Source organism: Cygnus olor, chromosome 5 (genome assembly GCF_009769625.2).
Source record: "Cygnus olor isolate bCygOlo1 chromosome 5, bCygOlo1.pri.v2, whole genome shotgun sequence".
NCBI classification, from domain to species: domain Eukaryota; kingdom Metazoa; phylum Chordata; class Aves; order Anseriformes; family Anatidae; genus Cygnus; species Cygnus olor.
In genome coordinates this window covers 10300875-10317839 of record NC_049173.1, presented here as the reverse complement: position 1 = coordinate 10317839, position 16965 = coordinate 10300875, and the positions used below count along the sequence as shown (strand labels likewise).

The window sequence follows — 16965 nt, the reverse complement described above, 5'->3', positions numbered from 1 at the left end:
TTCTGAACAGGTGCTACTAGGCATTTAATTTTCAAGTGCAGTAGACCTAGTTTGTTGCTTACAGTGATGCTAGCTGAATTGCCCTGGGTATGTAGGTTAGTAATATTTCTAAATGTTCCTGTCTTTGTCCAGAATGGTTTCTACTTTGAACATGGCTGAAGAGTGAGATTCTGTTTGGCAAATAGTGTTTTCCTGTCCAGTGCTTGAGATATTTGTAACTCACTTGCTCGGCTTTTTGTTTGTTTGTTCCGTAATTCTGGGACGTTTCACTGTCAACATCAAGAGACTTTTCTCTGTGTTCAGAAGTGGCTGCTAAGCGATTTCTTCCCTGCTTTACTAATGCTTATACTTCTTTACTAACGCTTACTTTTTCCTGCAGTCTCCTTGAGGGCTTCCCACTGAGCTTCCTCTTAGGCTGCCTTTGCTTCTTCTGTTTCCTTTTGGCTTCTGAGGGGCCTTTTTTGTAATGGCATTTTTCATTAATGATTTATTGACCCTTTTCTTCATGCTATCAGACTGATCCACCGTTAAACCCCACTAAAAGCCCACTGCCACATCCCTGTTCTCCGCAGCCCCAGCTGTGGGTCTGTGGCCCAGCCTTAGGACTGGCAGGGTTGCACAGAAGAATACAAAGACCATTTGCTTTCCCTTTTCCTGCCCAACCTCTGGGACTGCTGTGAGCAAAAGCCTCTCTCTGACTTTCTCCTCAGGCTGCTGCAATTAGAGGCTTCCACTCCCCTGAAAAAATTTTTTCAGGTACTTAAGAGATTTAATCAACAGCAGAAGTGATTTCAGTCTAGCAGAGAAATGAGTGTTGCAGACTTGCTTTCAGGCTTTCTTCCATAGGCATACCTTACTGACTGCCCCTTGCATCTTCCTTCCTCCGCTGCTCTCCATCAGGTCTGCCTCGCTTGTCTGTCATACGCAGAGCCTGTCACCATCCTCTGGCCTTGCTGCCAGAAACATGCTGTTCCTCCACAGCGAGCAGTGTTTAAGGCAGCAAATGGTGAACTTCGTAAGTCTGGGGGTGCTTTCCTTTTCATAATGAGATGCAGGCTCACTTGATGATTATCAGGGTAGTTCTGCTCAAACAATCGACTCGTACGCAGCAAGGAGTTGCACGCAGTTCTGAAGCCTGACGTGCTCATATGTTGAGAAAACTGAACGTAGCCCTTGCAGTCATGCTGTCAGTTCAGCTAGACTCTAGCTCTACAGGTTTGGTATGGAGAGGCATGCTTTTGTGTATGTGCAGGCTCTTAGCCCTTCTTTTGCCAAAACAAAAGAAAAAAAGTTTAAAATGAACATTAAGCATTATAGGTGAGACTAGTAGCAGATGTGTAAAGAAACATTCTAGGGTACATTCAGAAGACTTTAATTCACTAATTTGTATATTATTTTTAATCTCTTCTATCATGTGTTATACATGGCAAAATAGAGATTCTCTTTAACCACCTTTTTTTTTTTTTGCTTGTTGCCCATTTAAATCATACAAATCACCTTTACTCAAAAAGCATAGCTGTGCTACTGTCCAAGTGATACCACGTAAATGTGCCGTCATAACATCTGATAGTGAATATAGCTGTGCGTACTTGTGAAGAAGGGGTCTTAGTGGTTTTAAATAAGGCACACCAATTGCTAGCACATCAGCCTGTGCTCTCACTTCTTCAGCTGCATCTTGATGTAGCCATTGCCCTCCCCCCAACTCATTTCATGAGATAAATATTGTGTTGTGAAATATGAAACTGCATGACTTTTTTTCCCCTTTGGTCATAGTCACACCCACTATGTGAAACTGGCCTGTTGTAAGTACTTATAGCACAGCCCTATTAATTTAAGGAACTGATTCATCAAGCTGTGTTGCTTGCTCAGCTATTCAAAGCTGTTGTAATAGTGTTCCTTTACTCACCTCTCTATCCTGGCAGCCATGTTGAGACTGTTCTAGTTCAGCATTTGCTCCCTGAGCTTTCTGACAGGACACAGGTGTACCATGAAATGGACTAAAAAACTTAGAACCAATTTAATTGCTCTTTTTTTCCAGTCTTGCAGCTAAAGGTGATGTGGATGGGCTGAATGCCTGGTACCTAGCTGGTGCAGATCTGAGGCAAACTGGCTATGATGGCAAAAATCCCCGACAAGTAGTAAGTGTACATATGGCTGTACTCCATATGGTGCTCCAACTTTGTGGGTAGTAATGCACGCTGTCAGAGAATATTAGTTTGGGAAAAGTAAATGCTGCTTTGGAGACTGTAAACTGGATTAGAGCATGTTGCGAACTCAAGTCTGGTGCTGTTCTGAAGTAATAAATCATTGGAGCCAGAACTTTCTCATCTATGTCAGAGGAATTAAAATTTAAATTGGATTTTAATTATATTGTGGTAACATATTCTTACTTCCCACAAGTAAGTATTTGCATGTCCTGGTGCACAGGATGGCGGGATTTATTCATGTTTCTACTCACAGGCAGAGGCTACAAGGCATAATGAGGTTCTTGAGTTCTTCAGACAGCTTCCGTAAAAGAAGGTAAGATCTAGATTTCAGATGCCAGGTTTCTGAAATGTATGGGTCAGCATATACATGTATGAATGGGGATACGTGTATGAAGAGGTATTTAAGCCCTAGCTCACTGTATGGCATCTGGGTTCAGCTGCTGTCCCTGCCCTAGTTTGTCGAATGGGACTAACATTTATTCCTCTTTTGGCCTGAAACTGTAAGTGATTTTTATGGTGCATTCTGCAGTATGGTTCTGAACTTGGTTGGGTATCCAAACACTATAATCAATCCATTGAGGGCAGTGATGTCTTGTTTTGTTGGCCTTTTGCAATAAATTGTTCCTCTGTCTTGTCTGCGTTAGAGAGGAAGTGCCTTTTCTTGGGCACTTTGCCGGGCCTGTCTTTTAGGGTGCCAGGCCTGTCTTTTAGGGTGCCAGGCTTGTTTTTTAGGGTGCCATGCCCACAGCACAGGAGTGTCCCCTTCTCCAGCAGCGCTGTGGTGTGACCATAGCCGGTCGGTTGCACAGCCTCCCACTCAGGAGGCACTGCTTGGCACCTACGGCATTTGCAAGGGTGCTCTCCCTCTAGCTTTTTCACTGATCATCTTGTAGCAGCCCACCTTCTGGCTGGCATAACATAGACAACCACCACCAGAAACATGGGACAGGTTCTTAATAGGCACAAGCAGCTGGCTTGCACGCACAGGGTGTAGAAGGCTCCCTTTCCACACAGAGCTCTGCCCAGGGCATGCTCCCTTCCTAAGCACAGGGCTGGGCAGTGCCGTGGCCTCTCTCTTACTCAGACGTTACATCTAGCTGCCTGCTTGTCTCCGACTCCTGGTGAGAGTCTCTTTTGTGCTGCTAATGCACAAGGTGTGTTTCCCTAGTTGTGTGCGTATGACAGGGGTGTGAGTCTCGTGTTCAAAGCATCAGAGCTGACAAGTCTCTCCATAGTAAACTTGTCTGGGCGTTTGACCTTCTCCAGCGCTGTGCTGTAACTGGAGACATGTAAATCACTTGCCTTTCGTTTCTCAGCACTCCTTTCTGATGCTATGTGTTGTTGATTTAGATATCTTTCCTCCAATATATTGGCAAGTCTAATACCAGTTTAAATATGGGGAGGAGATGATGTCCTTTATTTAATAAAATTAACACAAAATTTAGTTAAAGGTTTGGCTGCAGGCATGGCTGCATTGCCTCTTCCCTGTCCCATTTGATCAAATATAAGTGAATTCATGTATATAGGTGGGAAGCAGCATGTGGAACAACTACATTTTTTTCCATCACTATATTGTGGTCTAAAGGAGATCACAGGATAGAATCAGGCATTTTTCCTTTCCTGTAAAGTTTTGAGGTGTTCTTTCTTTTCCTCTGATATGGCAGGATTAGATATAATCACACTCTCAAGCTTTTAAATGGAAGCTTTCCAGCGTCCAGGATGAGGACACTAAAAATACCTTCACAATATGGGTTATGTTGCAGAGATTTAAGTTTTCGGTGAAATATGTCTGCAAAAGTCACTTTTCTTGTGCAGATGGGGAGTGAATGTGTTAAATCTTCAACTCCTACTTGGATCATCTCAGTTCCTTTGGACTGAGCCACCAGTAGTGTAGGCAGTCTGAAGGAAGTCTTCAGGACCTCATGAGAACTTGTTTGACATGCTACAAGGTAACCTCGTCCCAGGAAGGTTTTGGATACTGCCTAGTCTTACACATCCATTTTCTTTTTATCCATAGGCTGCAGAAGATGGTCGCTCCTCTTCAGAAATACCAGCTTTGAACCAGAAATGTTGTTAAGCAGTTACGGGGAGAAAAAAAATGGAAAGAAACAATGCTAGTGGCATATGGAGCTTACAGGGCTTAGAAATATTATTTTTTTAGGAACATGTTAAGTTCTGATTTTATAAAAATGATTTTCTGCTTTATCTTTTTATTTTTTTAAGAAAAATATAAACAATTGAGGCTGGAATGTATTGTCTTTACTGTGCAACTTCTGTTTTTAGACCTCTTGAATCTTCTTCACATCTTTGAATCATTGTTAAATCACTGTGGACAGTTAAATCTTACATTAAATCACTGTGGACAGTATTGCAGGCATAGCAAAAGGATATGATGTGGTGAATTCATACCAACAGAAAACAGTGCATTGTAGGTTTCTGTGTTTCAACTAATAAAAATCTCTGAGGAACAATGTTGGTTTCACTTTGTCTGATTTTTGCAATGGCTTGTATCACTTCAGTTGCAATTACAGCAATTTTGAGTGTCATTGCAAACAATTGAATCAGTCATGGGCATCTGCCTGCAGTTGTGTACTAATCTTCACCAATGTGTCACTATAAAACCCCACTTACAATGAGTAGGAGGCAGATGCCATAAAGCATATTTGTGGGACTGTCTAAGTGAATTGATTGTTTTGTTTCTAATAGCATCTTTCCCACATCCTGACCGGAATATAATCAAGATTGCTACATGCTGGACACTTAATTCTTTGGACTGTAAATGTGATCTCGGTGTTAACAGACCCAAAGTTTAAAGTCACAGCACTTTCAGACGAAAGAAACAAAACCCAAAAAGCAGCATGTGTCTTTCCTCCTATGTCCGCCCTAGAATATGTAAGCACAGAGAATACTCCAGGCAAATGCATATATTGGAGATGGCAACTTTTAATTTCACCTACAGCTTCTGCAGTAATCTATGTGGATTTTATATCTATTTCATCTGAAGGGAATCTTTGAAGTGCAGATAGTTTTTTCTTTTTCCTCTTTATACTGTTCAGCCTTCCCACAGCTATTCTTATCATGGAGAAAAGCTGCATGGACTACTTGCTGAGCTGGCTAGCATTAAAAGATTCCCAAGGTATGTTGCATATCAGATTCCCCTAAAACAGGGTAACCTTGCGTGAAGTCTGAGAAAACATCATATGTGCCTTGGCTTAAAAAAAAAAAAAAAAAGTGATATTTTAATGTGAAAAGTAGTGCACCTCTTCGCTATGGTCACAAATATTACAACTATGCTGTCTCATTATCAAGAAAAATTGATGTTACATAGCAATAAACATGCTCTAGATTGAATAAAACTAATACTGAATTAAGTAAATGAGATCTAAGATAAACTTCAAAAATCAGACTTCGAATTCAACATCTTTTTCATGCTTTATTTGTAAATGCATGAATAGAATGCATGTAACAAAATCATGTTTGTAGAAATTTTTACAATAAGGAGAAAAAGCACGCACAGACTCTTCTTCCTACAGTATTTAGACTTAGTACCTTAAGTCTTGCCTAGTCAATAGCCTAAAGGTGATGCAGTGAAGTAGGAAATACCTTGATAAATTTCTCTGTAAGTGACTAATTTGGGATTGGATTTTCAGATGCAATAATTTGTCTATATCAGCATTCACTCTATTTGTGTACCAAAACTGCAATATATACAGAAGCATCGGTATTGTCCTTATACCTTTCAATAAGGACTAATTTGATCTACAGAAAACTTTCTAAACAATAATGTTCCTACATTTCTAACATGCAACTGAAGTAGAAAACTTTTTTTTTTTTTGTTAACAAAGGATGGTATTCCGATGTGAATTACTGAAATAATAGGTCTCAGCAGTAAAACTAAAGGAGAAGAAAGAAAACAGGCAACCATTTTCTTCATGCATATGAGCCAGGTAAGGACGGTAAGGACAACATTTAGAAACGTGATCCAATAAGACTTAGGAGTTTGTAAAGTTAAAATGAAATGGCTTGGGTCATGTTTACAGTGAGAATAAAGCTTTATTAGATTCTTTCTGACAAATCTTTGCAAAAATATGTCCCATTAATATACTATCTTCCTTAAGACAATATTCCTACAACTTTCTAGGAAATTTGCAATTTGCCCTATAAACAGACCAATACCTAAAAAATGTTTGAATGGCAAACACATGAATGCAAATTGATCATTTATCTGAGAAAGAACTGAATCTTTTATATGTACGTCAAAATTTAATTCAGGAACTGTAGTAGCCCACAGTTTTTAAGAGACGCTGTGTATAGGGTGCTGTGATTTAAAAAGATGGCAACAATGCCCAGTCTGGGTCAGAAAATTCAGCTCTTGATTCTGTCAGGGGCAAACTTTCAAGATGCTGTGTTTGTCTTGTTTGTCTATTATACCCTTTGCTCTGTACAGTGAATTTAATAATCATAATTACACTCTGTGATAACTCCGAGTCTTGTGACGAATCTATTTACTTATGGTAACACTTTAGTTTTACATAGTTACTGGTCAAAAGCGAAATCTTAGTAAGGAATGAAAATCGTACCTATTTGTTCTACCTATTTGCTTCAGTTACTGTAAGCAGCTAAGTGTCTTTCATTATTTAAAGTATGCCAGGTATTCTAGGGGCAAATTTAGTGTTTCAGACTTCCTAATTTTTCTCCTTCAGGTCATCACTGAAAAGATCTAATGCACTCTTTTGTTTGTTTGTTTGTTTTTATCCAACAGTCTTCTGCTTGGAAAAGGTTTGTAGGTGAAGCAGCTGTACAGGGCCATTACTAATGCCAGCATGTCCATTCCGTTGCCAGGACCAGCTGCGGGGCCATTTCCTAACTTCTCTAACAACTTTAACTCCAGTCACCAGTGCTGTCCATATACCCTTTCATATCTACATCCCATTATAGTCCGATAGATCAAATACATACTGCCAGGATCATCTGCAGATCCATGCTTGATATTTTGCACACAGTACACACCGGAAGGGCATGGTAGAAGCCGGATAAGTTAGTTTTGCAGTCTTTTGGCACAGAAGAGCTCATGGTATTTTTCGGTATCATTCTTTAATACAACATAAAGGTGACATTTCAATTTCTGTTAGAAAATGGCAGTGGCTGCTGTCCTTGTCCAAGCTGTCTAATAACACAAATGTTAGGGCTATAGCTTTCCTTGCCCTATAAAAGCACGGCAGGTGAAATGCCTTACCAGGGAAGTGCACAGGCTCCTGACCAAGCATGCTGGTGCCTTACTGTCAGTGAGGCTGCTGCTGTGTCCTGTTGAACAGCACAGGTGTGTGCACGATTTCAGCAGTGACTGTAGAACAGAAAAAGAAGGAATAATCAGTAATCTGAGACTCATAGGTGCTGTTCAAATGTTGGATTTGTTTCTAGCACTGGATCTTTGAAGTTGCAGAGATGTTCTTGAAGTGAATGCTGGTGCTGGAACCTCTGCTGCCTCTCATCCACGGAGGAGACGCTCTGAATGCCTCCTGTAAAAGTCAAACATGACATCAATTCTACAGCTTTCTTCACTGGAAAGACAACACCCAGCTTCCACTTTGTTTCTTTTTCCTAATGATCCAGCTAATGCTGCCAAGGGATAGGGACTACTTGCCCTATGTCAGCACTACTCTAACACTGTAAAAAAGAGCTATTTGCACAATTAGTATGTCCAAGTTCCTGTCTGATTTGAGTTACAACTTTCCTTTCCTGAATGCAACCGCTTTCTTTTCTACTGATGTCTGAAAACATTAAGTTTCTGTTTGGAGATTCTCTTATAAAACGCCTGTGATGGAAGGGTATTCTTAATTATTTGCAAAATCAGCATTTGCTTAGTCTCTCATTGCACATTGTCTTGGTAAACTGTTAACATCTGTCAAGGCTGGCTGACCCACTGACAGATTGACTAGCTGTGTCTGATCAGTACTTGCTGAATTAAATCAGCTGTTCAGCAAGGCTTCAGCATCTGCCCATTCTTCTTCTCACATTCCTAAATAACTCCAGTTCTTCACATCTTAACTTGGAATTACTTTACAATTGCACACCCCAGTTGTCTCATACAACTGATTTTGGTGTTCAGCAGTGACAATGAAATCCCTTATCTGGAACTAAACCCCTTCAGCCTCCTTGGATCAGTTTATTTGCAGTCTTCTGAACAGTGTGGTCTGCTGGGATTCTTCCAAAAAGATTGTGACCTACTCAGAAGATTCCCCCATTAAAAAATGAGTTCAAGCAGTGAAATGGCTAATGAGAGAAATATATTCCTTGTGCATAGAAAACAGAGTGTGCTTGGTTCCACTTACATAAAACATTAATGGACCTATGGCAAAATCTTACTCAGCTGTATGTGTAATCCCCCTCTCCCAGTACCTATCCCGATCCCTGCATGGGACTTACCACAGCAGTGTAAGAAATGAAATGCTTTCAGTTTCCAGCATCGTAATTTGTTATATCACTCAGATAAGCCTGAAATAATTGTACGATGGGTGAAAACAAGAAATTATAAAGAACCAACCAAAGTACACAGCATCTGCCATCACAAGCATTTGTGATACGTTTGTCTCTTCCAAGTGGACAGTATCAGCAGTAAAATTGTCTTCTAGACTAGTAAAACTAGTCTTGCCATGATTCTTCAGCAATGTTTTATGACACCGTGGTGCCTGATTGCATAGTTGCAATGACATTTTCATTTTAGTGACTCTTTTAGGAAAGCTCCTAATGAAGAAGGCTTGTAAGATATTTAAAATACTCTACTGAACCATACAAATGAACCTGTGGGACTCAGATGTTGCCATCTTAGATAGTCCATGAGTCAGAATAAAATCTGGTACTACCAGATTTATTATTTGTGCTAAGTGTCTACTTGAAAATTACTTTAGAAACCTAATTATGCATACATTTGTTTACCTGTGATCAGCTGAATGGGAAGAGGCAGAAGCCTGCATCTCAACAAGTACAGCTGAGACATGTATCCTGATTCACAGCAGCAAAAAGCAATGCCTTGTGTAAACCGCACCAAATAGCTCTTCGTCATAGGGCTTGAGTTGGAGGAGTTGATACACATCTCACGGTCAAAGGATTTGGTCCTTGATGTCCAAATCTACATTGACATCTGACCAAAATTGCTCCTGACATAAGAGGAGCGCATAACGAGCGGGGAGCACGACTCCTCGCAGGCTCGGTTGGTAAGGAGGAGGCAGTGCCCCTTTCCCCTCGCTCAGCCCTGCCAAGGCGCGCTTGTTCAGACTCGCCGCCCGGCGCATATCTTACGCTCTCCCACTGGCGTTTTCGGCTCCACACCGGCACCTCCCTCCCACCCCGGGACGCTGCGCATCGGAGGGAGATGTCAGCCAAGCCCGTGGGAAGGTGCCAACCTGCGACGTCCTGCGGCTTGACTCCGCGGCCTCCTCCACGCACAGGCGCAGCCAGGCTGCAGCAGCGCGCGACCCGACATGGGGCACGTTGTGCAACGAGATGGGGGAAGGCCAAGAGAGCATCCTCTGTCTCGCAGCAGCAATAAATATCGCATCAAATAATTGTTCTCTCAAGCCATGGTATTCCTCAAGCCTTCACATCTTCTCGGATTCAGAACGGGAGCTGCATGTTCCCCTTGACAAGAAGAGTGATGCACACTAGGCTTGCTAAGTAGCGTACGCAGCATTTCTGAGCCTAACTTAGCCCCATTAATTACACGCTTATGTGCACAATAAATGTGCCACAGCCCCAGATCCCATTAGGCTCCTGTGTTTGGTGTCCAACTGTCACAGACCCTGTTTTTAAGAGTTTACAAGTGAGATTAGATGAGATTCCATGCAGTAAAAGGTGATAAGAAAGGGAAGAAAGAGGCATGAGAATGACAAAAATGTTGGTTTATGTTGGCCGGTTATTTCTACATCCCGATTGCAAATTATTCAACCTTCAATGACTAATTATTATATATAAGAGGAATGAATTCTGGAAATTCAGAAGCTTATAGCCAAGAAAATAATCTCAGGGTAAAGCAAAAAGAATCTTAAAGGTAATCTGTTACTGAGAGATAAGGAGTTATCACAACCAGAACAGAGAGCTGGAAATAATCCTGTCATATGCGAGAAGCTGCTGTGCTGGGGAGATTCTCTGATGGCGATCCCTGTGCATGATTACGCTTGTGTTTTTTAGGGTGTGTGACTTCCTTCCCCAAGACATACTGCTGTGGATCTTTGTGACCAGGGCACAGTAGAAGCGGGATTTGGATGCATCGAGTTCCTTCCGTGGCTCTTGGCATTTCCGATTCAGTTTTGGGCGACACGGTTCTCAGCACCTTTGAGGCAAGGCATCCAGCAGAGATCTCTGCTGAATTCAGTAGAGCTCCAGGGCTTTGAGACCAAGATAACCGCCTGTTATCTTTGCTGACTGACAGAGTGCGATGTCAAATAAGGCAGATTATTTACTTGGACCGCTTTGAGCTCTCTGCCCACAGCTATGTCACCATTTACCACTGTTTGGAAAGTTCTACATTCAAGGACATAAAACCAGAAGTATCAGATGTTGCTAAAAGTACCGTGTTACTTCAGTGCAAAGTCCCACTCTGACTCTTTATCTTCAATGGTTTGAAGCAGCAAATACTTAGGAAATCCCAATAGATGGTCAAATTATTAGTAATGATTTCCCTTCTCATGGCTTCATGGTACAGATCACATAATTCTGCTAACTCTGAAAAATTATCTGCTTGGTGAACAGGAAAAATAAAGCTGGAACAAGGTTTTTGATGGTTACTACAATTAACCATTACAAAACAATTAAAGCACACTTGGTGCTCAGCAGCTGAACTTAATTGCTTGGCTGAAATTTTCTGAAAAAGCTAGTGTTTCAAGTATCATCTTCCAGGGTCTAACCTGAAGCTTAATGGTAGAATGAGGTGAGTTGAAACCTAGCTGAATGGCTAGGTCAGAGGGTGTGATCAGTGGTACAGGGTCTCTCGTTGGAGGCCAGTAACTAGAGGTGTACCCCAGTGGCCTGTACTGGATCCAGTTCTGTCTAACATCTCTGTTAATGATCTGGACAATGGGGCAGAGCATGCTTTCAGCAAGTTTGCAGACAACACGATGCTGGGAAGAGTGGTCAGTGCACCAGAGGTTCGTGCTATCTTCCAGAGGGACCTGGAGAGGCTGGAGAAATGGGCTGGCAGGAGCCTTATGATGTTCAGCAAGGGGAAGCGTAAGTCCTGTACCTGGGTGGAACAACCCCACATATGAATATATGCTGTGGGCCACCCAGCTGGACAGCAGCTCTGCAGAAAAGGACCTGGGGGTCCTGGTGGACACCAAGTTGAAGATGAGGCAGCAATGTGCCCTTGCTGCAAGAAGGCTGATGCTATCTTAGACTACACTACTGCCAGCAGGTCAACTGAGGTGATCCTTCCCCTTTATTCAGCACTGGTGATGCAATACCTGGAGCAATGTGTCCAGTTTCAGGATCCCCAGTACAAGAGACTTGAAGCTACTGCAGAAAGTCCAGCAAAGGGCCACTGAAGATGATGAAAGGACTGGAGCACCTCTCCTATAAGGAAAGGCTGAAAGAGCTGGGACTATTCAGCCTGAAGAAGACAAGGTTCGGGGGGATCTTATTTATGTCTATAAATACCTGCAGGGAGGGTGCAAAGAAGCTGGAGCCAGGCTCTTTTTGGTGGTGCCCAGTGCCAGGACAAGAGGCACTGGGCACAAACTGAAACACAAGGGTCTCTGTCTGAACATCAGGAGCTGTGCAGGTGATGGAGCACTGGCACAGGCTGCCCAGAGAGGTTGTGCAGTCTCCCTCCTTGGAGATCAAAAGCCCTCTGGGTGTGCTCCTGGGCAGCCTGCTCTGGGTGGCCCTGCTTGAGCAGGAGTTGGGCCAGGTGGCCTCCAGAGGGCCCTGCCAACCTCAGCCATTCTGTGACTCTGTGAAAGACGGCTGGCATTTTTTGAAAGCCCAGTCCTTTTATAGTTTATATAGTAAGGCATCTGGAAAGTATGGCATTCAAAATTACTGGTCATATAAAAATCATTCACTGGCTATTTAATTTGTATTTTTAACTTCGAATACATAAAATCGCAAACAAAACATACCAAACCCAAACCAAACCAACCAAAGAACAACGACTAACAACAACAACAACAATAATAGTAATAATAATAATAAAAACAGGAAAAATGAGAATTGATTGTGAGGAGAGAGAGGAAAAAAAACAACTGTAACCATGAGACCAAACTTTCCTGAAGTTTGGTAAAAAGTGCTGTAGAGATTGTTAATCCAGAGTTTATTTCAAAAGAGAACTCAGTGGATTCCATTTCTCCAACGCACATCTTTGACTGTCATCTTAATGGCTAGGTAAGTTGTGAAAGCACTGCTGTGGCCCCAAAGCTTCCAGTGGAAAGTCACAGCAAAATATAACGTACAGCAGGACTGCAGAAGTACCCCCTCACAGTTTGCAATCTGCTTCTCCTCATGTTTTTAGAGCTCCTACTGATAGAGTTGGAGCTTGTCCTCAATATCAGTCTCTTGATCCAGAGGCTGACTAATCTCTCAAGACACATCCACTTGACAGCTCACGCACCATCCCTGCAGCACAGGGATTGTCTTTCACCCTTTTTTGTTGTTTTTGTTTCTTTGTTTTATATCTGCTGATGCACAGGTACCCCCGATCAAGCCTGCAAGTGTGCCATGCTCTGATGTCTCCTTATTCCAGACTGGTTATTAAAATAATTGAAATGTTTAACAATACAATCAAAAATTTGAAGTAAGAAATTGAAAATTTCTGCTGTTACTTACTGCTAGCTACTGTGCTATTGTACACAGACAAAGCTTGAGTTGAAGAAGTCTCCATAAGAAGGAAAATGTACCTTAATTTGTACGTGGTGATTTACACAGTTAACTGCTGGAATGAACAAGATGTTAAATCAGAGCAAGGAGAATGGTGACGTGCAGTGTTAAGGCACCAAACTGATACGTAACCTCAGCAGTGCCCACGAATGATGACCTGTTTAGACAGAGCACGTGAGCTAAAAACGTCTCTCCTGCTAAACTGATAATTTTGTGATTAATCAACATTTTGTTCATAGAATGGTGGCATTTTCCAATAAAACATGAATTCTTAGCTTCACATTAAGCTGTTAGCCATGTTTTAATTTCTAGCATGTCTTTATCAATTTAAGTACTGAATGGCAACCCACCACAGTCTTTCTAAAAGCTCTTGGTTGGAAAAAACATCCCACCCCATCTTGCTTCTCTTTAAATTACTTATTTGGGAAATAATCTGAAAATACTTTTTATTTATGAGGAAGTGTTAGGCTCTCTCTGAAGGCGTTTATTACTGCAAAACAAGTTACCATTAAGCTCTTATTATGCTTACATGTGACACGCAGTGGGCTGCTATATTGACAAATGAGTTTGAACCAACTAAAGTAAACAAGAAGTTGCCCCATCAGTGCTTACTACGAACATATGGAATGCTGATTTCCCAGAGTGGAAGAAAATCTACTTGCCCGTTTTTTTGTTCTGTTTACCAAGAATATAACAGGTATTTTGCAGCACGTCGGATTCCAAGTCTTTGCTTAAGAAACTTCCAACCTAATTTTAGGCAAACAATAATGAGCAAGAATAGCAAGTCAGTAGGGAACTGTTGAGGAAAGGGAAAAACAATAGTAAGCTCAGAGTACAAGCTTAGCCTGCATGCTGGATTTATTCTAAGTTTAGAATTGTCAGATAAAACATGTTGTAGTACAAGGAGTAGCACTTTGTGTTGTCCCACACCCTCCATGATCCTACCTGCAGAATACAGTATAGGCAGGAAAGTACTGGGACCTTTTGCCAAGGAGCATGGGGATACTGATGGAAAATAATGATAGCGTCTTTCAGCCATTTTTCACAATGTCACTTTTTCAAAATAGAAGTGCCTTTAAATTTAATATTTCTCTCACTACCAGAGCCTTCCACATTCTGCCATGCAAACAGCACATCCCTTAAGTCCTCCAGTAAGCTACATCTATTTCCTTGCAGACACAGATGGTCCATTGCAAACGAAGAACATAACCAATGTACTTGTATATATGCAGCTGAAAAGAGAAGAATATAAATGATACTTAGTTTAACCATCAGTGGAAATACAGGCTAATTACTGTTCCTTCTAATACGATTGATTTTTTACCTCTGTAGAATTTCAGAACCAATTCTATTATTTTAATGATTTGATCACCTTTCAGACCTTCACAGAGGAGGAACAATACATGGCTTATCCCTTGTATAGAGCTATCAGTCCGTTTCTACTGTTAGGCATCTCTACTCTTCTACCTTTTAAAGCCTTCAGACCATTCCGTGTGACTCTGCCTAGCTTAGACAGGGAACTGGATGTTAGCTTTTTTACTTTTATAATCAGGTATATACAGGTGAGAAGCAGAACTTATTGAATAATTACATAAATAAATTAAAAGTATATTTGCCTCCTGCTGTCTAATGTGTAAGTTACTAAAAAAGTACATTTTTCCTACTAGTGATCTAAGGGACTGTATATATTTGATTGGTGGACTCTTTTAAGCCAGTAAAGTTCATCCTAGCCACCCCTCATGCACCCCTTACCAAGCACAAGAGACCTGTACTGTTTTATTATTGTATTCTTCCCTGAAAAAACAAACAAACAAACAAACACACAGACAACCTTAAACATTCAGTCAACAAAACCAACACTTATTAAAAAAATACAAATCAGAAGATTACTCATCCTGCCTAAACCCCATACAAGTTCTGGTGCCTCATTTCCTGGGGCTGCCCCAGGCAATTCCCCACTTAAGGCTCAGAGCCCTTCCTCAGGGGCTATCAGCCGTGTGTGTCTGAACCTGGACCAGACCCGCAGTGGGGTCACCGGGTAGTATTGTATCTCACCAGCACAGTAGTGGGTTCTGACTGGTTTGTCTGGAAAGGGTTTTTGCACCCAGGTAGTATGGACAGCAGGTTATTAGCAGAGTGGTATTATAGCGCTGTGGGTGTGGATGGGTGTTTGTCAGGGGTAGATGAGAGTTGGTAGTATAGTTAGCAAGGAATTACATATAGAATATAGCTAGTATGATCATGCTGTGCATGTGTACATCACCGGTAGGAGAAGGAGACCTAGGACACAGCCATAAAACAAGTGACTCTTCTTACAGAGAGTAAAGAGCAGCCTTGCTTCCCCCAGACTTCCACTGCTGTCAAGGGCAGATGTCTCCTTTGAATTAACTCACAGATAGAGTTCTCTATCTGAGGCAGGTGAAAATACTCTGGGGAGAATGAGAAGGTCCAGAAAAACTGTAACAATTGATCTCTCTGGAAAAAAAAAAAAAGGCACAAACCTAACTTCTGGGTTTGAGTCTGAGGGAGCACAGAAGAAGCGCAGGAGCCGGTTTTACCAAAGTGGACTGAAATGCCTCCAGCCTAGATCTAGGGAGCTTCCTCAGCATGAGGTTTGCATAGGTTCCTAGAGCAACCTGTCTGCTCCTGCTCCTGGTGGGAGCGCACGTTCACATGAGCCGTGCTGGAATCCCCTGGTGCTCCGCAATGCCTGTCCTTATGAGCATTTCCTCTGGGATTGGCTTGAGTTGTCTGTATATTTTTAAAGGGCCAAAGATCATAGGATCTGGAGCGCCAAAATTCATACACAGCACTTACACAGTTCTCTAAGCATGCAAAGCACTATATAAACATAAGTGAAGCCTCATAAGATGAGGCAGGTAAGCATTATCTCTCCTCCTTAAGGTGTGGTGAAGTGACTTGGCGGAGGCCATGGGTTGAGTCACTGGCAGAGCAGGGTTTGCCATCCACATCTGCTCTAAATCGTGTCTCCTGGACTGGCTGGCAGCGTGCCACGAGGCAGCGCGAGCAGCCCCAACAACATCCCTGCAGCCGCCACGGGGGCACAGCTGCCAGGGTGCCTTGAGCCCTGTCCTGAGGTGGCAGAGGGGGAAGGCTTTCCTGCTCACCCCACACCACGGTGAGCCTTGGTGGGCCATGTCTCAGTCCTCTTCTCTAGACAAAGAGACTAGAAGCGAGAGGGATTAATCAAAGATGCTTAAATTCAGAGAAAATGACTCCCAGCGTCACGGCTAAGGGCCTGACGAGGAGCAAGTGGCCTGATTTTTGGAAGGTCTGAGCATCTTCTGCTGGCTGCCCAACAGCTCCGTAAATCGGGCCAACCTTCATGTTTCTCAGCCCTGGTTAGGCGCCTGCCTTCCTGGAGCCGAGTGGTGCGATCCACACGGTGGTGGAAGCGCTCAGCCACAGAAAGCGAGCTGTGAGAGGTGAGCTCCCCAGCGGGCTGCTCTCCGACGCCTCACCCGGGGAAAAAGCAGTGGGGCTGAGGGGGACAGGGCAAAGGCAGCCTCCTCCCGCGGCACATGGCACCTCACGCCATTTCTGAGCAAAAACGACACGCTGGGGAACGAAAGGGAGGCAGGGGGGCTTTCTAAAATTATCATTTGCGGGCAGCCCCCCACTTCCAGGACACATTTGCCGAGGGGGAAGGACCGCAGCCCCCTGGCAGCATGCCAGCCCTTGCCGCCTCACGCCTGAGGCCAGGTGGGAAGAGGAGACGCCACGATGGCGAGCGGGAAACGCGGCCCAACGCCGGCGTTCGCCGTGCCTCAATGAAATCCCCTGGAGAACACGACAGGCCGGTTTAGGGCTTTTTTTATTATTTATTTATTTATTTTTTTTATTGAGGCTGGCAGCCAGGCGGAGGGAG

The 16965-nt window shown here is 42.8% G+C and overlaps 1 protein-coding gene across 1 annotated transcript in view; it reads left to right on the top strand.

Annotated features, from left to right (window-relative positions):
- ASPG (asparaginase) overlaps positions 1 to 4678 on the top strand; it is a 45636-nt gene extending 40958 nt beyond the window's left edge. Inside the window, exons 14-16 of the mRNA XM_040558809.1 lie at positions 2039 to 2138; positions 2461 to 2520; positions 4225 to 4678. Of these exons, the coding sequence (XP_040414743.1) occupies positions 2039 to 2138; positions 2461 to 2514 (154 nt within the window). The 3' untranslated portion in view covers positions 2515 to 2520; positions 4225 to 4678. The remainder of the gene's footprint in view (positions 1 to 2038; positions 2139 to 2460; positions 2521 to 4224) is intronic.
- Positions 4679 to 16965: the final 12287 nt, after the last annotated feature.